Genomic DNA, 25,294 nt, shown 5'->3' on the forward strand with positions numbered 1-25,294 from the left:
GCAACATCAGCAGTTTCCCCGAGAGCCAGACAGGAGAAATACTGACTAACAGCTTGTACAATCAGCTAGCTGACTTGGGAGTTGATTCACTTTGTAGGACGAGATTCCTGCACTTAGGCCCAATAGGCTGCTTGTCAAGTGACAGACAGCCTATTGGGCCAATCAAAGTGCGGGGATCTAGTCCTTCAAAGTCACTGGACCTGACAGGGACCAGAGTGGGACAATTGGAGCGGACGTCAGTTTTTGGGGAGGGGGCGCGAGTAAGTTAATAGTGCATGCTACAGCAGTAGCGTGCCTACTTTGAAAATTTTACTTGTACTGCCACACTAATGGCCCATACTCACGGGCTACAAATGTCGCCACAACACGCGGCGCGCGCGTGTTGCGGCGACAGGTCGCCCAGTGTATGAGCCGTTGCACGGGCCCGCACCCCGAACCGTCGCTGCTGTCGCCAGGCGATTGGCGCGGTCAATCGCCCGGCAACAGTTGCCGCCGCATCTCCGCCGCAACTGTCGCTAGTCCGCGTGAGTATGCGGACTAGCGACAGCAACACCCAGTGAATACCATCAACTTCCGGCGGGGGGAGGAACAACAGCGACAGCTTCCGCCGCATTAGTTGCCAGGTCCCTCCGCCGTGTGTATGCGGAGGGACCTGGCGACGAGCTGTCGCCGGCCTGTCGTGCACACGCTCACGTGTGCTGGCGACAGGCCACTTTTGCAGCCCGTGAGTATGGGCCATTAGATGCACTGCTTGTGCAGTGTAGCTTGGTGAATCAACCCCTAACTGAGACAGATGTAGCCTAAAAGAGACATCTGGCTCCCGAGCCATAGGTTCCCTATCTGTGCCTTACAGTAACAGCAACTTCAGACCAAAGATTCTTATTATAAGATATGATTGTCTGTGGCAGGATTACTTTAAACAGGCTTTAGGGATTTTTTTTTTATATTATGGTAATCATTGGAAGTTAACAATATGGACGGAGGGTGAAGAGTCAAAGGTTGGAGTTAATGAACGTGTAATCCTATTCATACCATATCACTGTCAATACATCAAACAAGAAATGGTACTATTAGCAGCGAACAGTTACCTCTTCTCGGACACAGCGAGATGTGGTGTCCACACCAGTGATCAGGGTTGGTGGATAGAATAAACCTTTTTTAGGAAGCGGACCAGGACTCTGGAAAACCTAAAGGGCATAAACAAATATACTTTTACGGAAAGAAGTCTAAAAACATGAAGAAAACGTCTTACATGAAAATATATATCTACAAAAAGGCAAAACATAATCTTGCAGTTAGTTTCCAATAACCACAGGTGGTGACATCACACATCTTACAGTCATATCGATAGTTTGGTTGTAAAAAAAAAAAAAAAAAAAAAAAAGACATCCGTCCATCAATCAACCAGAAAAAAAGATCACTGTCCTGAACCAGCACATATCTCAGTTGATCCAGGAGAAAGTTAAAAACCTTTACAAGCCTTGGACCAATTAGCCTTAAAATGGAAAAATTCCTTCCAGACTCAAGATGGCAATCAGACAAATCCATGAATCAACTCTGCTGGGAATTACCTAGTAATTATAGCCGTGGATGCCCTTTAATGCAAGGAAAGCATCTAAGCCCTCTTTAAAGAGAACCAGAGATGAAGCACCTGCATGTATTTTACCTTATAAATCAGTGGGAACATGGCAGTAAACACCTAATCTGCTCTTTGTTTCATTGTTCTCTGTTTAATCTGACTTTTATCACCTCTGATAAGAAACCTCGACTGAGCACTCAGTCTAGCTTTGCTACGAAAAGATTATAGCTGAGTCTGTCTTCTCTGGTGTCTTTTCAAGCCCAAGCCTGCCCCCTTGTGGCTCTGCTATAATGACTCAGCTAAAATCATTCCTGGCAAAGCCAGACTGAATGCTCAGTCCGGGATTCTTATCACAGCTGATAACAGACACTTTTAGCAGTGAGGATGAAACAGAGAGCAGGGCAGGTGTTTTCTCTAATGTTCCCACTGATATATATGGTAAAATACATGAGGGTGCTTCGTCTCTGGTTCCCTTTAAATGCAGATATATTTGCCATAACGACTTCCTGAGGTAAGATATTCCAGATTTTTACCACTCTTGCTGTTAAGGATCCCTTTTTAAATAAATGGCAAAAAACTTTTATCCCCCCATACACAGATCATGTCCCCTTGTCCAATGTAAAAGCCTAGGCACAAATTCCCCTCTGATGTATTCATACATGTTAATCAGGTCACCTCTACATCTTTTGTTCCATCTGGATCCAGAACCAACTACTGCTGTCACATTTTCTGCAGCACTTTAGAGAGTACATTGGGCAATTCACATCAAAAAGATCCCGACCATAATTTAGAGTATGTATATACAAGGAGGAACACCGCTCACCACACCACCTCACTGACCAGGACCACAGGCAGCCAGCCAAGCCATAAATGCACTAGGAAGAGAAATGAGATCCGCTCAACCGGTCCATTAAAGTGGACCCAAATTAAAAATACAAGATTTCAGAAATAAAATTTATTTTCTAAAATTATAATAACAAATAGCAGCCTTTTTTCGGCTGCATGATGACAAATATAAAATATTTTACATTTATTGGAGGAACCCCTCCCTTCCTTTCATATTGCCGGGACAGAATCCGGCAGACTGGTGGAGTAGATAAAAAACAAAAACAAAACACTGGCTGCTACTGATGATGGCAGAGGGGAGGTGATCTCAGCTTGTGTGAGATTTCACATAGATGACGCCCCTGTGAGGGAGGGTAGCTGATGACAAACACACCCATGATCTAAAACCTCCTACTAAGCTCAGAAGTAATGGCTGACACCTGTATAACCCTAGTGAAAGGTGAAAAGCATGCACTGAAATGCTCATAGGCTTGAAGGTGTGTTTATCTTTGTATGTGTCAGAGTGGTGCAACTAAATATTTTGAATTAAAAAAAATGTTTGGTTTGGGTCCACTTTAAAAGTCCAATTTTTATTGAAAATTGAACACACTGAACATGGCAACTCAGCTCACGCGTATCGGAGCCTAATGCTGGGGATACACGGTACGACCCGTCGGCTCAATTAGCCGCCAGAGCGACTCCCGCCGCGTCCCCGCCGCAGTCCAGATCGATTCCAGCTCGTCTCCGCGGGCGCTTCCTCATCTTCCACTCGACTCCCCGCAATTGTCCGCCCGCGGGGATCGAGCAGGGTTAGCGGACCTGTCGGAAATGATCAATCGAACCATCAGCGGCTCGATTGATAAACGTACCGTGTATCCCCAGCATTATACATCACTCCTTACTCATAGCTCAGAGTATAGAGTATTGTTAATTTTGGAGGGACGTTGGCTGGGTAACTTTACAGTATGTTTTTAGGATGTGGTATTAAACTAATGTTCCTTGGGAAAAGCCCATGAAAATATGGGGAGAACAGTAGAACTCTGTCGGTGGTCTTCCAGATCTTTGGATAAACATCTGTGAAAACTGAGCCTAGGGTTGTCCTTGGGCAGGAAAGGGAGAAGGCAAATTCAGCTCTATTCACATCTACTAACCCGGGGCTTCCTCCAGCCCCTGATATGTCCCTCGCCGCAGCTCCGCTCCCAGCCGGTTTCCCCTTCGTTACAGATGCCAACCGGCATCTACTACGCAATCGCCGCTCGCGATCACGTGGCCTGGAGTGTTCTGCGCAGGAGTGGTTCTGGGGCCAGGGGGGGATCGAGGACAGGAACGGACATCTCACAGAGGTATGTAGATCCAGCATGAGCATATCTCTGTGCTTACCTTAGGTAGCTGTGCCTCGAGTCAGGAATACTTTAACCACTTCACCACTGAGGGGTTTTACCCCTTGAGCACCAGAGCAATTTTCACCTTTCAGCGCTCCTTCCATTCATTCGTCTATAACTTTATCATTACTTATCACAATTAAATGAACTATATCTTGTTTTTTTCCGCCACCAATTAGGCTTTCTTTAGGTGGGACATTATGCCAAGAATTATTTTATTCTAAATATGTTTTAATGGGAAAATAGGAAAAATGTGGGAAAAAATTCATTATTTTTCAGTTTTCGGCCATTATAGTTTTAAAATAATGCATGCTACTGTAATTAAAACCCATGAAATGTATTTGCCCATTTGTCCCGGTTATAAAACCGTTTAAACTATGTCCCTATCACAATGTTTGGCGCCAATATTTTATTTGGAAATAAAGGTGCATTTTTTTCAGTTTTGCGTCCATCCCTAATTACAAGCCCATAGTTTATAAAGTAACAGTGTTGTACCCTCCTGACATAAATATTTAAAAAGTTCAGTCCCTAAAGTAACTATTTATGTATTTTTTTTAATTGTAAATTTTTTAATTTTATTTTTAATTACAAAAAAAAAAATAAACAAATGTGGAGTGTGGGAGGTAATGAGTTAATTTTTTGTGTATAAGTAATGTATTTGTATGTTAAAAATGCTTTAGGGTGTAGTTTTACTATTTGGCCACAAGATGGCAACAGTAACTTTTTGTTTAATGTGACCTCCAAGCGTCCTTCCGGACACTTGGAGGAAGTACTAGGAGGCTGGGAAAGTTTTTTTTTTTCACAATGATCGTGCTGCTTATCGGATAAGCAGCGGATCATTGTGGGGCTTAGATCAACGAACGGGAATGGATTTTCACGTTCATTGATCTCCGGGCGAGCGGCGGGCGGCGTGTTAACGAGCGGGAGTGCGCGCTAGAGCGAGCGGGAGTGCGCGCTAGAGCGAGCGGGCAGCGGCGGGAGCGCGGAAAGTACAGATTTCTCCGTCCCTGGGAGTGAAAGGATGGAAAAAGGGACGGAGAAATTCGTACAGGCGGGGGTAAAGTGGTTAAAGTGGACCGGAAGTATGTCTCCCAAAAAAAGTTTCACTTACCTGGGGGGCTTCTGCTAGCCCCCTGCAGCTGCCCTGTGCCCGTCTCTAAAGATCCTTCGCTCCCCCGCCGCGGCTCCATTTCATTTTGGCTGACTTACAAGTCGATGTCCACTGCGCCTTCGCGGCCCTGGCCGAGGGAGTCCTCGTTCATGCTCCCACCCCCGGGAGAGTCCAGTGCAGGCCCAGTAAAAGAAAATCTCTACTGCGTCTGCGCAAGATGCTCACGGAGGCGGGAGAGCAAACAAGCACCACCAGGGTTGCGCAGACTCAGTAGACGGCGACTGAAGAAAGTGAAACGCAGCTGCGGCGAGTGTGGGCACAGGGTGGCTGCAAGGGGCTGGCAGAAGCCCCAGGTAAGAAACTTTTTTTTTTTTTTTTACGTTTCAGGTTTCCCTTAAATGCAGGTTAGTTTGACAAACAATACATCCATCAAACTACAAAATGTTATTATTCACATATAAAAAAAGAAAACAAAACAAAACATGTTTTATGGGGAATTAGAGTATTTATATGCTTGTGCCCTGCAATAACTCAAATGCCTTTTCTTACGAGGTTCTGGCTGAAGTCCCAGGTTTGCAGCTAATCTGTTACATTGTACAGGAAAGCATCCTTGTTTTGTGCATAAAATACATTCTGACAACCTGTTCCATCAGGATATTGGGAAGCAGCAGTGAGGTCCATACACAATTGCACATATTTAGGTACAGGCTATTGCAGACTGAAAACAAACGTATTTCATAGGTTATCCAACTTTATTTTGGCTACACTGAAATCTGTGCCATCTTCTGCAGGTGGACTTAAATTTAAAGAACAACTAGATGCAAAAAAGGATCCCTTCCCTCCAATCAGCGGGAGGGAAGGGACGCGGGCGGGTAGTGCCGATACAGAGGAGGCGGGGGAGCGGTGCTGACAGACAGTCTCAGGTAAACAGCGTGCTGTGTGTCACTAGCACGGCGCTGGGGATAGCAGAGCGCAGGGGGGTCCTGGGGGCACACCATAGGGCAACAGAGGCTGGTGATAGTGTGCACAAGCAGCCTCTGTGCCCCACTAACATCATTAAATCCCACCTCGGGTTCTCTTTAAGGAACTACAAGTCCCACAATGCATTACAGGAATCTGACAGCCACAGTCATGACTCATAAAGGCAAATGCATTGTGGGACTTGTAGTTCCTTAACAGCTGGAGGGCCAAGTTTGGCCATGCCTGCTCTAGATTGTAAGCTCCTAAGGGCAGGGACTTCCTTCTAGTGTTTTTTTATTCTGTAACATAATATAAACATGTACCAATATTGGTGATGAACCCCCATAGTAATGATCTGTCAAGAGTCACATCATCACAGATCACAAAAATCACAATCTTGAATAGAGAAAAAAAAAGTTTGTAATGCATCCATTTCACAAAACCAACTCTTTGTTTTACTACAAAAAAGCAATAATCCATCACCAAATGTCAATAAAGCCCACCTCTGCACCCTCTGATCGGGCTTCCTCCACAAACTGGGTGATGGTTTTCATCTGACTCTCATCCACCAGGGCACCCATGTCGATGACTTTGTCCAGGCTGTCACCAACCCTCAGGTGGGTCATCCTCCGCTTGAGTTTCTGAATCAGTTCTTCAGCGATGGATTCCTGCATGAGAAGCCTGGATCCTGCACTGCAAACCTTCAATCCCAGAACAGAGTTATATTAACAACTGTAAAAACTTTTTCTGCAAATAACAATAGCAATATGTAAAGCAGGGCTGCCCAATAGGTCGATCGCCTGATTGGTAGATTGCGGCCTCATGGCCGCGTCCCATTGACTTTTAAGGCCAGCAGCTGTCAGATTCTGCTGCTGGCCGCTGATCTCGCAGGGAGGAGAGAGGCGTGGCTGAGAGGCCAGGGGCGGCTCTGCCCGCCGCAACCTACTCCAGCAGCACCCCTTAGCCGCTGAATTGGGAGTGGAGACAAGGACGCCACCGCTGGAGCTGGAGGGAGGCAAGTGCTAACCTATACTACAGGGACATATGCCCAGCTAACCTATACTACAGGGACATATGCCGAGCTAACCTATACTACAGGGACATATGCCGAGCTAACCTATACTACAGGGACATATGCCCAGCTAACTTATACTACAGGGACATATGCCCAGCTAACTTATACTACAGGGACATATGCCCAGCTAACCTATACTACAGGGACATATGCCGAACTAACCTATACTACAGGGACATATGCCCAGCTAACCTATACTACAGGGACATATGCCCAGCTAACTTATACTACAGGGACATATGCCCAGCTAACCTATACTACAGGGACATATGCCCAGCTAACCTATACTACAGGGACATATGCCCAGCTAACCTATACTACAGGGACATATGCCTAGCTAACCTATACTACAGGCACATTTACTAACCTATACTGAAGGGACTTATACCTAACTACCTTTCCGGGGAATTTTAATTTGAAAGTAGCTCGCGAGACGAAAAAGTGTGGGCACCCCTGATGTAAAGCAATTCAATAGAGCATCTCATCACACCTAAATGGTGGCAAGTAGGGATGATGCAAATTATTTTGAGTTGATGCAGCAGTATGCAAATTTTGCTTGCAAATCTATGCAATTAAATCCTGCTGAGGTCAAATTTGATTGGTCCATTTTCAAGATGCATACATTTGCATACAGAATTTGCATAATCTTGCATCAACTTGAAATTATTTGCATCTCATTGGCCATCCCTAGTGGTGAGCCTTACCTACTCTACTGAGCCCCAGAAGATCCCCAAATATGGGCGACCTTTCTGATTCAGGGGGCCATTCAATAGTTTTTAGAATATGTTGGCTAGTGGCGTAACTACAATTCATGGGGCCCCCCAGCGAAACTTTGAGGCCTCTCCCAATGTTTACACCCCTTCCCTTCCCTTGGTGCTCCTCACAGCCTGGGAGCCCATCTCACAAAAGTCATTAAACAAGCGTGTCCATCATGATCTTCCCAGCCATAAAAAGTGTAGCCACAAAAACACCTGATCTGAAGTATAGTCCCCTGTATCTGAGGAAAGGAAGGTTACCCCTCGAATTACACCCCTGATGTTGATGCTTTATGAACAGAGATGGTCAATGAGATGGAAATCCATGCTAGACTAAATTCATCAGAGGCAGCCTCTCAGCCGAGTGTCTAGCATGTCTCCAGCTGCCCAATACAAGGTATTGTTGTTCTCCTTACCTAGACCATGGAAGTTGCTCTGTCGCGTGTTCTGCCCTTGGCCCCCACCCCCCCCCAAAGAAAAAAAAACCCTGTTTGGTACCCATAGGTGCATGCATGATGACAAATATAAAATGACAAATATAAAATATTTTACATTTATTGGAGGAACCCCTCCCTTCCTTTCATATTGCCGGGACAGAAGCCGGCAGACTGGTGGAGTAGGAGGTGTCTGGCAAAGGAGGAATTGCTAATGGCTGCCACCTGTATAACCCTAATTATGAAAAGAGAATGGTGAAAAGCATGCACTGAAATGCTCATAGGCTTGAAGGAGTGTGTATTTATCTTTGTATGTGTCAGAATGGTGCAACTAAATATTTTGAATTAAAATGTTTGGTTTAGGTCCGCTTTAAAGAGGAACAAGATAAAAAAAGACTGTGGTGTAAAGCTCTCTGTTAACATTGCTAGGATCAGCAGGTGTCAGTGCTAATAACTCGCCCGCTAAAGTCTGAAAGTCCGGCCCCTTCACCAGCAAAACCATTATGGCATTTTTTCAAGTCTTCTGAAGCTGTAGCCAAGCCCACCTGTGTTGCCTTGGCACGCCCCCAGCTTGGCAGCCATAGCCTCATATGTGGCTGCTGAGCTGGGGGTGGGCTGCTTCAGGAAACCTTGAATAAAAATAGCAGCGGCAATCTTGACGATGGGGAGGCGGAGTTTAACACCTCTAATTATTTATGAGCTGGCAGCTCTAACACAGAGCTTTACAATCAGGGCTCTTTTGCCCTTATATAACTTTTATTTATACATTGTGTTCCTCTTTAAGCATGGGGAGATGATTCAAGAGAACAGCTCTGTGAGTCATCTCCCCTTATCTGTACATGGTCATGAATTAGCATACACTCTTACATTACTTACAGCAGATTTACTAACCTGGCCCTGATTAAACCATATGGCATCTACAACTCCTTCCACAGCACTGTCCAGATCAGCAGAATCAAATACAATGAAGGGAGATTTGCCACCCAGCTCCAGGGACAGCTTCTTCCCAGTGCCAGCTGTCGCTCGACGCAAGACGCGCCCCACCTGCCAGGAGACAGACAAGTATGACTACAGCCTGTATAGTTCGTGTTTATTACAAGATGATCAGCAGTGGTAGCAAAGTAAACCAATGGTTGCCTGTGATATTCCTAAACTGCTAATATGAAACAAAGGTTAAATACATATATATTATGCAACATTATAAACATTGCTGCAGCACTGATTAAATAAGAGCTCCAGAAATCCTCAGTGGCTGTCTTTGTCAGACAATGCCAGTGCAGTGGATGGAGCATGGTGCAGGGTGGTGTACATAAAACCGGCCCAGCTATCTGCCAGTAAATCTAGTATACAAGCAGATGCTGGCTGGTCGTTCCTGTGCACTTGTTACTTGCTCTCTGCTGTGTGTTTGGTCTCCAGCATTATTGAAGCCTGGGAAGGCCTGCATTTGCTGCCGCATGAGATCATTACACATACAGCAGCAAATGCAGCTGGGCACAGGCTGCAATAAAGCTGGAGACCAAACACACAGCAGTGATCAAGTAACAGGCACATAGGCATGGACCGTCATCTGTCTGCATATTAGCGTTAGAGGCAGGCAGCCAGGCCGATTTTTCATGCACCACCCTGTAGATGGATCTGGAGATGTATGCATTCACACACCTGTGATGTATCTCGCCTTTCAGGGATCAGAGCCCAATCCCCTTGGGGGGCATTGCTGGTCTGGCCTCTACAGAAGTTACAAAAGTGTGTCAGACGACAACAGGTTCTGCTGCTTTGCGGGGAAAAAGGGAGAGGGACGACGGAACGGCACGTGCGTGACGTCATGTGGCGGGCGGGGGAGTGGAGAGATCAAAGAAATCGTCCACTGCTCGGGTCAGTTAACCCGCCGAGTGGATCACTTTCAGATTGGCATTTGGGGTTGGGGGATGATGCACACATGCCCGATTATCAACTTAGGATATTGCAATGACGTGCAGAGGAGAGTGCTAGAGTGGCTGGGGGTGGCCATACACCCCACATGCACTGATAGACCCGGTGGGGCCAATGAATCTGGCAAGTCCACTACTGCAGGGGGAGAGCACATAATAATAATAATAGTAATCCAAACTTTTATATAGCGCTTTTCTCCTGTCGGACTCCAAGCGCTCAAGAGCTGCAGCCACTGGGACACGCTCAAGAGGCCACCCTGCAGTGTTAGGAAGTCTTGCCTTGAACGCCTTACTGAATAAGTACTGACCCTACTCAGGATTTGAACCCTGGTCTCCCATGTCAAAGGCAGTGCCCTCAATTAGTACTCTATTCAGCCACATGCTGTGAATATGCTCCAGGTGGACTGCTGCTGGTCACATAAAAGTTGTTTTGAAAAACCTGGAACTGGACCAATCCAGCAGTGAACACTACTCAATTTACTTTTGCTATCCTGTGTCCGTTTGAAGAAATAAAGTTACCAGTTTTAGTACTCAGAACCTTGTGGACCCTCTTCTTGCATTGGCTTATCAAGCCTTGCAATGACAAAAGGGACTTTAGACAATGTCTTAGTAGGCCTAAATATGTAGCCATGCTTCTCTCATCAGATCACACATCTGCTCAGGTTAAAGGGCCGGCTCAAATTAGGTCCGCTGCTGAACTGCTTCCCATATTGGACTGCAGGAGACCAACAGACATGTTTTCCTGTGGGACATATCTACATCTCTGCTGTGTTCAAGTTTGCTAACTGGGCTTCCGTAATGCACAAACCCAACCTGAACGATTTAACCGGACAGTGAATGTGTTGCATAAGATGGCTTGCATCCACTACTGACAGCAGCTGCCTTGGACCGCTAAAAAAAGGTTCTACATATCTGTGCTACACAAATATGATGTCAGTCTAATGTGTGCTGCTTTCACACAGGCAAAACACAGGCTGCAGAAATCAACTTTGGGAAAGAAACATGATGTGAGTGTGTCTGTTACTTTAAGTCTGAGATGTCAGATTTAGTTAATATACGCCTCCTTTAAACCTTTAGCAGCCAATTTATTTAGAGGCTTTCAAGTGATCCAGGCAATTTATTTTAGCAAGTTTTTTTCAATCTCTTATTTGTTACATTTCCTTGCTACTAAATAGTAGTGCTGCAATGTGTATTGCCGTGTGAGACAATAACAGAGGACTTCTGCTTTCAGTTTCTGTATTTTGTGTAAGCAGGGAGAGATCAAAGCATTCCAAGAATTTACAGCACGAGTTCTGCCGATTGAGGTCAAAAGTAGTGCACTGACCGATATCTCAAATGATATAAGTATCAAAGCTGCTAATGGGTTAAAAAGTCTGCTTTAAACCACAACCTAAAGCCCCATCTACACGGTACGATTCTTTGCGCGATTCAATATGCGCTCCGAGAAAAGAATCGGATCGGGTACTGAATCGAATGACAAGTGTGTCTATTCGATTCTTTTATCGGATCCGATGGGAATTGAGATCGAAATTGAATCGGACAGGCTGGATTTCATCCGTTTCCGATCGTGTGCGGCAGAGGCAATTGAATGGTTGGTAGTGGGATGACGATATGCGATCAATATGCGATCGTTTAAACAGTCGATCTTCTGTCCAGCCCACAATACAGTTGTCATCACTCTGTGGGAGGTGCATCGAGGAAGTGGGCTGCCTGAAGCACACAGCTGTTGTAGCTGTAGTAGATAGCTATACTGCACACACAGCAAGGACACTGTGTTGCTCATAGCAAGGATACGGGTGACAACGTACGCCCTGCATGGTGTGAGCGGGCAAACCGCTGCATTTAACATGTTTACGGTTACCACTGCCATGTGTTACATGCTGCAGCGCTTTTTACAAAATCACTACCAGTTTGCCTTTTCTTGAGCGCGATTCACGCTCAGGAAAACAAGGTTGCTTGCCACTATGGGTGTGTATGCAAATAAACATTCGTCCAAACATACGAGTACACATAATTGGAGTGCATCAACAACATCAATGATGGCTGAAATCACATTTGCTAATGCAAGCATCCCGACAATTACACACTCGCTCATCATGCAAACAAGCCACATCAAAACGCCACATAAAATAAAGTGTAATTACGACACACTCCTGTTGGGAAACGCATTGTTCGGACTGTGTTGATTAGGCTTTTAAATACAGAGTAGGCACACTGTTCTGTTGTCGGAATGTGACAGATGAGCATACACAGAACAATGTTCCACCCTAATTGGATTACATGGAATAAAGTAGAATTTGTGTACTGCATTGATCTTGTTGGCACATTGTTCACATGCTCAGACAGTTTGCATACACAGTAGCCAGACTGTCAATACACAGGTCTTGTCAAAATGTGACAGTTCCGCTGGTTATGTCGGTCGCAGCAAGGACACTCGTGGCAATTACTCTTGCCCGTCAAGGAACCGGGTGGCAACGTACGCCCTGTATGCGCCATGTTCTTGCTGTAAGCCACATTGCCAGCTGAGTGCGCACTTCTGCTGGCGGTGTCGCTGACAGCAAGGAACCGGGTGGCAACGTACGCCCTGTATGCGCCATGTTCTTGCTGCAAGCCACACTGCCAGCTGAGTGCGCACTTCTGCTGGCGGTGTCGCTGACAGCAAGGAACCGGGTGGCAACGTACGCCCTGTATGCGCCATGTTCTTGCTGTAAGCCACACTGCCAGCTGAGTGCGCACTTCTGCTGGCGGTGTCGCTGACAGCAAGGAACCGGGTTGCAACCATACTTGCTACACAAGGACACAGGTGACGCTGGTTGTGCTGCAAAGTAGCGTGTAGGGTGGCTTTTTAACACCTGTACCCTTGTTGCCATCAAAGCAGCCACCCTATTATCAGCATATCCCGATGGATGACGGGAAATTTGTCCCTTTGCCAATGAACAAAGATTGGACACACCCATGTTACCTCTGTACCTTTCCATGGACATGTTACGTAGTCCATCTTGACATATAAGTATCACATGGTCATACCAAGAACCAACTCAAAAAATAGAAAAGAAAAACATTCTTTAATGTACAGTCTGTAACAAAACCTGGGAAAAAAATTAAAAGTACAAAAAGTGACATGAAAAAAAAAAATTGCAAAATTAACAGAAAATAACAGTGCCCAAGACTTTTTAATTTATAAATTTTGATAAGAAAAGGTGTCCTGCAACATTGCCCGGAAAGATGAAGATGGGGACTGGAACGTTCTGTGGGGTTGTGGTGCGGTACAGCGCGGGCAGTTGGCACTGATAATTTCATGGGGCTGCTGTACACCAGGGTGCCTTGTAAGCCTTTGTATACCGAGTCATTTATGATCATTTCCACGGCTCTTCGCTGCTCCACAGTCATGTGCCGCATTTGTCGACCAACATTGGCCAAATAGCAGTCCACATCATCCTGTTTGTTTCCCATTAGTGATGATGCAATCTGCACCAAAGCGGTATCGCCATCTGCAGCTGCTGTTCTTCTCAGTTTCCTGTGCCTACATGTCAGAGTGCTATGGAGGCTCTGGCTGTCCTGTGGCTCGGAGAGCGGCGTACTGCTCAGCACATGTGGTACAACATTCTCCGAAGTGTCCTACGGGAAAAACAAAGATTAACAACAAGGCACATATTTGTTATCACATACACATAACATACAGCATCTTCCATGTGCACGTGCTGTTGGGCTCTGGTAAATAACAAGTCCAAATATCTGGACACGTAACAATACTTTGGAGAACTTATTGGCATGCTTTCACCTTGGCATGGTAACAACAACTGGTAACAGCAGTTGCTTTTACCATGCGAAGGTGAAAGCATTGGATCACATCCTGACTGTTTTCATATAAACCGCTGCTTTGTGCACCACTTTTGCTTCGGTTGGTATGAGGTACATAGCACAACCACTGAACTAAATCCCGCCAAAAACAGAAACAGTTGGGACCTATGAGCCATGCACAATAAGTACACAGGTAGAAGGTTACCAGAGGTGATTGAGTACCGGCCAGTATTTACATACTTGGGGAGCAGGGTGGCATATAGTGCTTTGCTCTGTTGCTTTGCAGCGCTGGCTCCCTGTAGGGAATACCAGCCAGGGCACAACCTTCCTGGACTTTGCATGGTAAAAGTGTGCCCACGTACTGGCGTTTGCTTGGCTTTCTACACACAAGAAAAAAATTTAAGGTAGAGAATAGATTATCCGCCCCTCAGAGGGACACTTCATTGACAACACAAAAGAGATATAGATATATATAGATATATATATATATATATATATATATATATATATATATATATATATATATATATATATATAGTGTACATATACACAATATATTGCTTGCAAGCCCCAATGTTGACACACAGAAAGAAAGAAAATAAAGAAAGTAAACCTACCATAGATGCACAGGCTTCGAGTTCACTGTCGTCGAGTCGCTTTCCAAAACACTGTCCCCGTTGCCGGATGAAGTGGGCGTTCTTGGAAGAGGGGCAAGAGTGGCACTAGCTGGCCGTGGTACAGTCTGGTCCCTAATAAAAGAGAGGTGGTCATAGTACCACAGCCTTTTTTCAAGCAGCCCATCAGATGCCGCTCCAGACCGTTTCAATGCAGCAAGACGTTTGTGTTCTTTTACAAAGACTGTACGTATGTTTGCAATCTTCTTAACTGTTTCTACAGTCGCTGTGGGGTGAATGGATCGCATAAATACTGCAAGTTTTTGGTACGCTTCATTTCGCTTCACCTTGTTGTTATAGTCACCCCCTGTTGTCATCCAGAGGCATGGAAAACTCCGGTTCAGCTCGATGAATTCCAACAGTTGTTCACTATCTAGAGAGGTCTCTTGCGACACTTTAGGCATACTGTGGAAACATATAAACACGAAATTAGGACTACAACATCTACAATACCTATTAACCAATAAGATAGATACGTAAAAACAAAGTACATGTCCTTGTCATCAGTACTTCCAAGCAAACACTCATACATACCTTAATTAGTTGTTATTGTCTTTCACAACACTGAAATTCTTGATCCTCTGTGCAACTGTCTTCCTTCAAACGAACGATCGGGGAAATGATGGAATATCCGAACGGAACGCCGCTATTTGCAGCTCTGCAGCCCTCGTTTAGCGGCGGGGATGCGGCGGATTACTTGAGAGCGCTGAACTATAAGGAAGCTTTTGCCGGCGCGGGCCACAAAATATTGTATCGAGGGCCGCAAATGGCCCGCAGGCCGCGAGTTTGAGACCCCTGGTCAAGGGCCAATTGTAGGGGAGAGGCAATGAAGATAGCCGTATGTTTTTGGAATGTGGGAGGAAACCGGAGTGCCCGGAGGAAACCCACGCAGACACGGAGAGAACATACAAACTCTTTGCAGATAGTTCCCTGGCTGGAATTCAAACCAGGGACCCAGCGCTACAAGGCGAGCGAGCTAACCACTACACCACCGTGCTGCTCAGATAAAAGCTATGTCGCTCAGCGCAGAAAAATCCACGACCAAGTTGGTTGGAAACCCTTCGCCATCGCCTGCCACTCTTCTGAGTTTGTGGGGAACTATGGAAAGAAACAATGGAAAACATTAATGACCCAGCCAAATTGTACAGCACTACATGCATGTTTCACATGGTTAACATGGTTATTGCTTTACAAAATCAAATTGAACCAAAATCAAAAGACGGAAATCCTTTTTGCAGCATGCAGGACGTTTTTTGACACCCATGTCCTTGCAGTGAGTGAGGCAAGTTACCATGCAGGAAAAGCGAGCCAAGATGAGAGTGGACTGTTTTGTACAAACTAGATAAGTATTTAGAAAATTCATGTTTGTGTACCTTCAACAGCCCCATTTCAGGCTTGCTGCTAGCAATAAACACAAGCGCAGAGGGAATAATATGGAAAATGCCAGTTGCCTGGCAGCTGTGCAGATCCTCTGCCTCTATTTAGTCGTAGACCGTGAACAAGCATGCAGCAGACAGGGTGTTCTGACATGATTGTCGGAACAAACAAAAATAGCTGCTTGCATATCTCGGTGTGATTCAGACAGTACTGCAGCCAAATGCTGCACAGTGCCTCACAAATGTCACAAACAAATAGGGCTTACCTTGAAGAAATCGGACAACTCCGACACGATGGCTTGGCAAGTTTCGGGTATAATACGGCTCAACGCCTGTGGGGAAATTGCAGATGCAAATTTCAAATCCGCATAAGATCTTCCAGTTGCAAGGAAGCGTAAAGTCACACACAGTCATTGCTCTGCTGTGATGGCCTCCCTCATGACTGTGTCCTACTTTGTAATCCGCGGACGGAGCTTCTCCAGCAGCTCATCAAAGCTTTCATTAGACATCCGCACATAGTTTCTGAAATCTTCAGGATTATTTTCGCGAAGTTCATGCAAAAGGCTCATGGGACTAAATTCATGTCTCCTCTGCAGCCAACCCTTGGACCACGAACGCTTCTGCTTGTTTCTGTTCCTCTTCCTCACTCGATCGAGGATCAATACAGCCAGAGCAGTGGACGCACGCTCTTTATCCGACATAGCCATGGTTGCCAAATTGCCACAGTTGCCAAAGCAGACCACTATAGCCACACACAATGACTGTCTCACTATTACCATCGCTTTTAGGCTCCGCTCGGAACTCCCATCGCTTGACTCCGCCCATCCGCTCAGAACTCCCTTCGCTTACTCCACCCTTTGCTTAAATACGCCTATTTTACAACCGATCTGAAACACGATCGTATGGTATAGATGTATTCCCCGATCCGATCACGATTCGACATGATCATTAATCGAATCGTGATCGAAATCATATAGTGTAGCACAGAGGCTTTCCATATCCGCGATTCGATTCCTTATGCGATTCTATAAACTTACTCGTATCACGATTGCATACTGAATCGCGCAAAGTATCGTACCGTGTAGATGGGGCTTAGAAGCCTAGAAACCCCCAGTAAACAATCCATAGTCATCCATTGTGAATTATATTGCTGTCATTTCAAGCCTTGTTTCTTTTGATGCACGTTGGTATTACTGTGCGTGACTTACCTCTGTAGAGCCTGTGAATGCCACTTTATCCACATCAGGATGGACAGCCAGCTTCTCACCAAAGGCTCCATTGCCAGTGACCACATTGAAGACTCCAGGTGGGAGGCCGGCTTCGGCACAAATCTCCGCCAGAAGCAGAGCCGTCAGACGGGTGTATGTGGCCGGCTTCAGTACTACAGTATTACCTGCAGAGGAACAGGACAGACATGATAAGCTGCATCAAGTCTAAACAAAAGCAACTCCTTTACAGTACAACTACAGGAAGCAAATGTAATTTTATATTTTTGTTTTTATAATGGTCTGTTGCACTGCTGGGTACCCACTACTATCGCGCAGCTTATTAGCTTGTTATTGAATAAAGTTTATATTATGCCATACTAGCTGATGGCCCGACGTTGCTCGGGTATGTGTTTGGCTGGTGTTAACACACAATTACTCAATGACCTAGTATGTGAGCTTTGCGGTCTTTGGCATCAATAATTTAGGTGTTAGTGGCTCTACCTGCTTTTCTGAATTTAAACCCCAGTCACCTAATGACCAACTGTACCAGGTTTGAGGCTTGTTCCGTTAACAGTGCAAGAATGGCAGCAATCCGATATTCCCCTTGAAAATCAATAGCTGAATTTTGATTGGCTTTTGTAGGCTCCACCCACTTTGAATATTAATCTCGGTCACCCAGTGACCAACTGTGCAAAGTTTGAGAACCCTACCACTAACAGTGTAAGAATGGCTGCAGTTTACATTTTCCCAGTAAAATTTGTATTTGTATCTGCCCACTTTTTGGTTATGGGAATAAAAGTATCCTATATGTTATTCCAGGTAATGTACTATGTGTGTGCCAAATTCCATTCAAATCCGTTCAGCCGTTGTTACGTGATTGAGTAATAAACATCCAAACTTTCGCATTTATAATATTAGTGATACCCCTGGATGTGCTTTTCTACCTTGACATTTTGTATTTTTTTCTTATAAATAACTTACCAAACTATTGCATAGTTAATGATTCTGTAAACAGAGTCTGTAAGAAGAAAACATGGGAGCCAAAAACTCCAGGTGGTTTTTAACCTCCTGAGCGTTACACTGCTCAGGAGGCTTTGTTAGTTTTTGCCCCCATAATTAAATAATTTGCCCACATGGCTGTAAAACCTGTAGCTAGCACTAGGCTAGCTAGTAAAGGTGTCTGGCACCCCCCGATCCAGCCTGTTTATACATTACCCAGCCTGGATCCAGCGATCGGCGCAGCCTTCCCGCACAGCTCCAGTCCTCACTATGGGGAGGATCGCACAAGACGTCGCCGTCATGCGCAAACCCATCCTCCCCATAGAGAGACCGAAGCTGTGCAGGGAGGCTGCGCGATCGCTGGATCCTGGCTGGGTAATGTATAAACGGGGGGGATCTGGGAGGATCGCAGGCGATTCGGGGGTGCCGTACACCTGTACTAGCTAGCCTAGTGCTAGCTACAGGTTTTACAGCCATGTTATTTAATTATGGGGAACTCCTGAGGACAGAGAGCGGTATGCCCGACACAGTATAAATCCTGAGACAACTTTCGTCTCAGGTTCACTTTAAAGGTGGCCACACACTATACAATTTTTTTAAAATATCTGTTCAATTTAAGAATTGCAATAAATTTTTCTGACTGATTGTAACATTTCAAAAATATGACCAATGTACCACACAGGTATGTTCAATTTTTCCACAATTATGATAAAAAATGATTGGAAACTGACAAAATTGCTAGGGTGTGTATATTATTAAATTGACAATCTAACACACACACACACACCATACAATCTTTAGAAAGATTGAAGAAAAATATATGGCATTTCGGATCGATAAAAATCGAAGAAAACGACAGAGGTCTTGCGTAAGAGGCTGCCCAGATATTCCCATCTTAACTGCTTCCAGACCTTGACGATTTAAATCTAAGCCCGACTGAGAGCGGTTATTCCTGCCTGGGTGTAGATTTCAATCATTCCTGCTGCAACCCCCGCTCGCTCTTGCCATTTCCCACCACGCCATCCATTCAGTCTTGCCGTTCTTGCCGCTGTCCACGTCCATGGGTGTAACAATTACCCCTGTGACCACTGCCAATGCAAGGGGGCCCAGAGGCTTTGGGGCCCCTCCTGCTGCCTCTCCCAATCCACAGGTGCAGCCAATTAGCAAAAAAAACCTCCCTTTTCCCACACAAAAACCATCTGCAGGAGCATGTGTAATTTTTTCCTGCTTCCAGACACTGCTGAACAACAGAACACTCTCTGCTGCCATTCGCCGGCTCCCAAACATGTGACCTGCATTTATAGATTATTTAGTCAGCGTTTGCCCATTATAAAATCTTTCCTCTCTTTGATTTACATTCTGAAATGTATCACTGGTGGCTACATCTTTAGTTCTGCCAGGTGATCTGTACGGAATGTTCATTACTGAGAGTTCTATGCACAAAGGGAGATATTGCAGTTGGAAAAAGCTGTTATTTCCCACAATGTAACAAGGTTCACAGACAACAAACTGTCAGGACCTTTGTCATGACCTCGCCCTGTGGGAGGGGTTTCGCCACAATATCAGCCACACAGATATCCATGATGATTTATTTGAGAAAAGGTAAAGTTTTCTGGTGGGAACTTCATCTCAATCAGTAGTAGATAACTCCTCTACTGATTGAGATGAAGTTCAAACCTTGGATAAAGTTCTTCTTTAAAGTAAACCAGAGATGAAGCACACTCATGTAATTTACAATAGAGATCAGTGGGAACATTAGAGAAAACACCTACCATGCTGTTTCATTCTGCACTGCACAGCTTGTTTCTTATCAGACCTGATAAAATCCCCGACTGAGCATTCAGTCTAGCTTTGCTATAATGACTAAGCTATAATGATTCCTGAGCAGAGCCAGCAGGGGGCAGGCTTGGACTTGAAAAGACATGAGAGAACACAGACTGAGCTATAAATATTCCTGAGCAAAGCCAGACTGAATGCTCAGTCGGGGATTTCCTTTAAGAAGAAATCATTAAAAGTAAGTGGTGTGGTTTAGACTGATAGGTTTATTCAAAGCCTAAAGTTCTACTTTAATTCACATACAGACACTGACGTGACGTTCTTACCCATGGCCAGCGCAGGGCATATTTTCCAGGTCAGTAACATCAGAGGGAAATTCCAAGGAACGATTGCCGCAACAACACCTACATGGGAGATCAATAAATGTTTTTTTTATATACACATTAAAAGGGTTCACATTCATTTCAGTAAAGTCATCAGTTTGTGCACCATTATCTGTTCTAGGTAAAATTACCAATCATCTAGGTCCAAAATGGCTGCCTAAAGGTTGGCATACATGCATAGATTGCCAACTAATGTGGCAAACGGATCAATCACTCTCTGATCTGAATCTGATCAGAGAGGGATGAATTCCCCCATACTCTTCACACAGAACGCTGCAGTTTGACGGTTCCCCATTGAACTGTAGCGTTGTACTGTAATGCAACACTATGGGCTGTCGATCTCCCACTGCTCCCCCGCTGTGTCCAACTGAAATTCACCATGTGGTTCGAATGTAATTTCAATTGCGTTTTCCCACAAATCGATTCAAAGTGTTGATGGATGCAGCTTGTTTCGTCACAGATAACCAGCAGATTCAATCAGCGTGATTGAATCTGCTGGTAAAATTGATGCATGTATGGCCAGCTTGAATAACTTATTGATTAGGTGTCTAGTAGAACACATGTCTCCCTTTCTCAGCCCATGCTAATCTCTGGCATAGATATGGCCCTCGAAGAATGGAGTTAGACTACTAGCCATGCTCCCAACTGAATCAGCAGAGTGGGGAGGTAAGTGCCCCGGTCATTCAAATGAGGGCAAGAGGTGAGGTCAATTGAAGTGTGCACCACGCCCCTGAGTTGCGGCACTGCTGCCTATCAAACATGTGGGCACAATGGTGCAGTGCATGACAGATAGGTGTCCAGTGGGTGGAGTGGAAAGGGAACAAAGCGCTTGTCCAAGGAGATCCAGAACTCTGCATCTTTCAACAAGGCATGGTGGCAGATAAGCACATACTAGATTCTGGACAAAGACAGACCAGCTCCCTCAGCCAAAAACATTCTGGGTATGTGTACCACCCTGTAGGTATGCGATGAGAGAAAGAAGAAAAAAAATCCCACACACAGGTTTCAAATACAGAATACAAGAACAAAATCAAGAATACTGCAGCAATATTAATGCATCTAATGCGATATATACATGTGCTACTGTAGGCATTCCAGCAGCTAAAGAGTTACAGTTCTCTCATCCATTCAACATCATCCAGCTTTCTCTGCATGTGCTTGTACTCGGTTGTGTCTCTCAGAGAGGATTCTTACCCAAAGGCTTCCAGCCACTCATTTCTGTATCCTGCAGCTGTGCCCAGCCAGCATGGTGATAAAAGTGGCGAACCACAAGAGGGACATCGCAGTCACGTGACTCTCGGATGGGCTTCCCATTGTCCATACTCTCCACCACGCTCAATAACCGTTGATGCTTCTGCACAGTGCGGGCAATGCTGGACAACAGAACAAACAGCAATGTTAAAGTCATGTTTATGGTAAAATGAACTAGAACATCCTCATTCTAGAAATACAGCTAGTCTAAAAACTGATGATATATTCATTGTTTGCAGTCTGGATTATGAATCCACCATTTGGCTTTCCCTGGTACATGTGAATACCACATGAAGAAGCCCAGCCAGCAGTAAGGGCATTGAGGAGGGCTGTTGCTGCATGGCATCATCATGCTGTTCCGACTATCAAGGGATGGACTAAGCTTTCCAGTTTTCAGCTTACATTTATAAGAGACTAAAAAAAAAAGCTCTTATGCTTAACTATGCTAATGCTGTACCATGTGAAACAGAGTAAATGGCAAAGCTCACTTCTTCACAGACCCTAATGAAGTGAACAGCTGGATAGAGGCATACTCCAGGAGATGGCGATCTCAGACTCCTTCGGCATTTCAGTAACTTGCCTCTCTGTTCTTGTCTAGTGCAAGCCGACAATCCTGTGGAGTTTTCAATGACTGGCCAGACCCAGTGGATAACCGACTGCTCTACTCCTTTCTCCCCTTACCATATTGTAAATTTTCCTTCTCCCGTTGCCACATATGACCCTTCCCCATCCTTATGATTGTCTACACTGTGTGATTACCCGGGATCTCGCCGCCACTGGATGTCAAGCCTCTCTCTCCTTCTGCTGGTTTAAAGTGGCTTTCAGATGGTGACTTAGTACTCTTCATATATCTCCTACTGTGACTTGTTCAAATTCAGTCCTTGTCTCTCACAGATGGCACATTCCTGGTACTCTGATTCTGGGGTAGGCAGCTACCTCACTTGCTATTTGCACACTGGAACACTTGATCATTCTTTGCTCGAGCTCCTTGCTCATTCTCCTAATATACAGTACATTTTCAGAAGCTGACTGTTTCTATTCAATAAGCATCCATATCCAGTGGTTAGGAGCACTGCTGTTATTAATGTTTGTTACATACTAGTAAGGAACTGTTCAGGACTGGTTGTGCTATATATGCTTCTATGTCTCTGCTATAGGGATGGGATGGTCAATGAAATGCAAACAATTCATAACTCATGCAGGATTATGTAAATGTTGTATGCAAATTTAGGCATCTTGAAAGTGGAGCAATCAAGTCCGACCAAGGTTTAAATTGATTGGTCCATTTTCAAGCTGCATTTGCATCCAGAATTTGATTTGCATAATCTTGCATCAACACTGAATTATGTGCATCTCATTGATCATCTGTATTTTGCTATACTCCTGTCCATTGTATAGAAAGAGGCCCTATGTATTAATTTATTGGTACTCCACTTTGAATGTTAAGTGTATGCCAATATTCTATCATTATCCCATCTAAAAGTCCCTCTGAACAATACTCTATATTGCTGCAGGACCTTTGCTCTCCTGCTGTGTTGTAAGGTTCTCCTCTGCACAACTGTTCATCAACTATATCAGTAGGTGGCGATGTTTCTGTTTCTAAAACAGCACTGGAACATCCTTGCGGATTATTATTTGAAGCTCTTAGCTGTAGCAATTTGCAGCATCATGACATATCTGGCTGTGGGGTTGACAACCATAAAATAGTTAGGGGTTGTTTTCAACAGGAACACGCTGCACCAGCGCGAGTTATAATCTAGCCAGAGGTGCCTGGCTCTTCTACTGACCACATCTGCTATCACTCCGTTGTTATTGCCTGATGAAGTGGGATCAAACCTGCGAAACGTGTTGCACTGTCTCCCGAAGAAGGTAAATAAACTTGTTCTATTTGACAAACACATTGGCAATTTTTGTGTCTGTTTGGAGGAGGCAAGTCCACCACTGCCTCCTCATGTTTTAAACTTTTTAGATACTTGTATCCCTTTGGCTCCTCTGTATCCATACTATGCTGTATCACTTGCATCCCTAGTGGAGGGGTGTTACCCCCTTTTTTCCTCATCTACGGAGAGTGACTTTTTAATCCTGAGTGGGATCAGGTCTAATCTCCCCACCTGCCTATACAGTGGTTGCCTTTGAGGTAACCCTGCTTTAGGCCCCGTTCACACTTGCGTTCTGGGAATGCAAACGGATCCGGTCCGTTTGCATCAGGCATGAATACGGCTGCCATCCGGATCCGTGTCGTAAAAATAGAGATATAAACATTACAATTGTTGGGGGGTGGGAGGTCAGCAGAAGGTGCACCTGTACAATCAGGTCCTCCGCTGTTTAGGCCTCACCTCCACCTCCGACATACTGCCAAACAGCTCCAGCACGTTAATCACTGCTGCTCCACTCCAGAAATGCTTGGCCCATGTGTCCCCATCCACGCATAGGAAGTGGGGTAGAACGTCCAGTTTTGATAGCCAGTGTGTTCTGTGCTTTCCGTTTCACATTGGTTTCTATATCCTGATGGTGCAGTCAGGCTCCGATCCGGGTGCGTGGGCCAGATGATCCGGACCAGAAAAATAGCGCATGTTGGAAAAGTGTCCGGATCCGATCTGGCTCCGTTCTGTATGGAACGTACGCATGTGAACGTCCGCATAGACTTTGCATTGCTATGCGGAACGTACGTTCCGTTTGTACAGTATACGGTCCGGATCCGATCAGGCGGATCCGGACAGGGAAACGCTAATGTGAACCGGGCCTTAGGAGTATAGCTTATTACTCTATCATACTTAATGTCAACTACCAGCACATACTACACTATATTTGGCTCTTGGTGTCCCTACTCTGTGTACTGTCTTTAAAGTGCACTGAGCACTGATATATTTCTTTTTTCTTTTACAATGAACCTCCCCATAAGGAAGGTTTGTAATGCAGTGTGCGATCAAGTGCTGCAGCAAGAATGATCCCATAGGGATACATTTGTCACTGCACTTTGTGATTGCTGGTGGTCAAGTTAAAGGTGGCCACACACCATACAATTTTTTAAACATCTGTTCAATTTAAGAATTACAATCAATTTTTCTGACTGACTGTAAAATTTCAAAAATATGACCAATGTACCACACACGTATGTTCAATTTTTCACCAATTATGATAAAAATGATTGGAAACTGACAAAATTGCTAGGTTGTGTATATTAATAAATTCACAATCTAACACACACCATACAATCTTTAGAAAGATTGAAGAAAAATATCTGGCATTCCGGATCGATAAAAATTGAAGAAAACGGGAAATCCAATCGGATTTTTCAGTCGAATGAAAAAAAAGCTTTCAATTTTTTAGGGAGATCCGATCGTTATCGAATTACTGTAAAATCGGATCATTTTATTGTATCATGTGAGGCCACCTTAAGGGTGGCCACTAACAAATCAAATCTTTTTCATCCAATCTTACCAAATCTATGAAGTAGAAGAGTAAACTGATGGAATATATTAATTGGATACTAATTGGATAGTAATTGGATACTATAGTCAGTTCCCTTATATTAGATAGAAATGGTAAGATTGGATGAAAAAGATTGGATCATTAGTGGCCACTATTAAGGTGGCCACACATGATACAATAAAATGATCCGATTTTACGGTAATTCGATAAAAACGATCGTATCTCCCAAAAAAAATCGAAAGCTTTTTTTTCATTCGACTGAAAAATCCGATCGGATTTCCCGTTTTCTTCAATTTTAATCGATCCGGAATGCCAGATATTTTTCTTCAATCTCTCTTAAGATTG

The 25,294-nt window shown here is 44.6% G+C and overlaps 1 protein-coding gene across 1 annotated transcript in view; it reads right to left on the minus strand.

The window, feature by feature from the left end:
- ALDH16A1 (aldehyde dehydrogenase 16 family member A1) overlaps positions 1-25,294 on the minus strand; it is a 161,628-nt gene that overhangs the window by 113,268 nt on the left and 23,066 nt on the right. Inside the window, exons 4-9 of the mRNA XM_068241163.1 lie at positions 21,461-21,639; positions 20,210-20,287; positions 17,109-17,293; positions 9,013-9,165; positions 6,361-6,558; positions 1,089-1,187 (exon numbers count right to left, since the gene is read on the minus strand). Coding sequence (XP_068097264.1) covers positions 1,089-1,187; positions 6,361-6,558; positions 9,013-9,165; positions 17,109-17,293; positions 20,210-20,287; positions 21,461-21,639 — 892 coding nt within the window. The remainder of the gene's footprint in view (positions 1-1,088; positions 1,188-6,360; positions 6,559-9,012; positions 9,166-17,108; positions 17,294-20,209; positions 20,288-21,460; positions 21,640-25,294) is intronic.

This window comes from Hyperolius riggenbachi, chromosome 6 (assembly GCF_040937935.1).
Source record: "Hyperolius riggenbachi isolate aHypRig1 chromosome 6, aHypRig1.pri, whole genome shotgun sequence".
NCBI lineage: Eukaryota > Metazoa > Chordata > Amphibia > Anura > Hyperoliidae > Hyperolius > Hyperolius riggenbachi.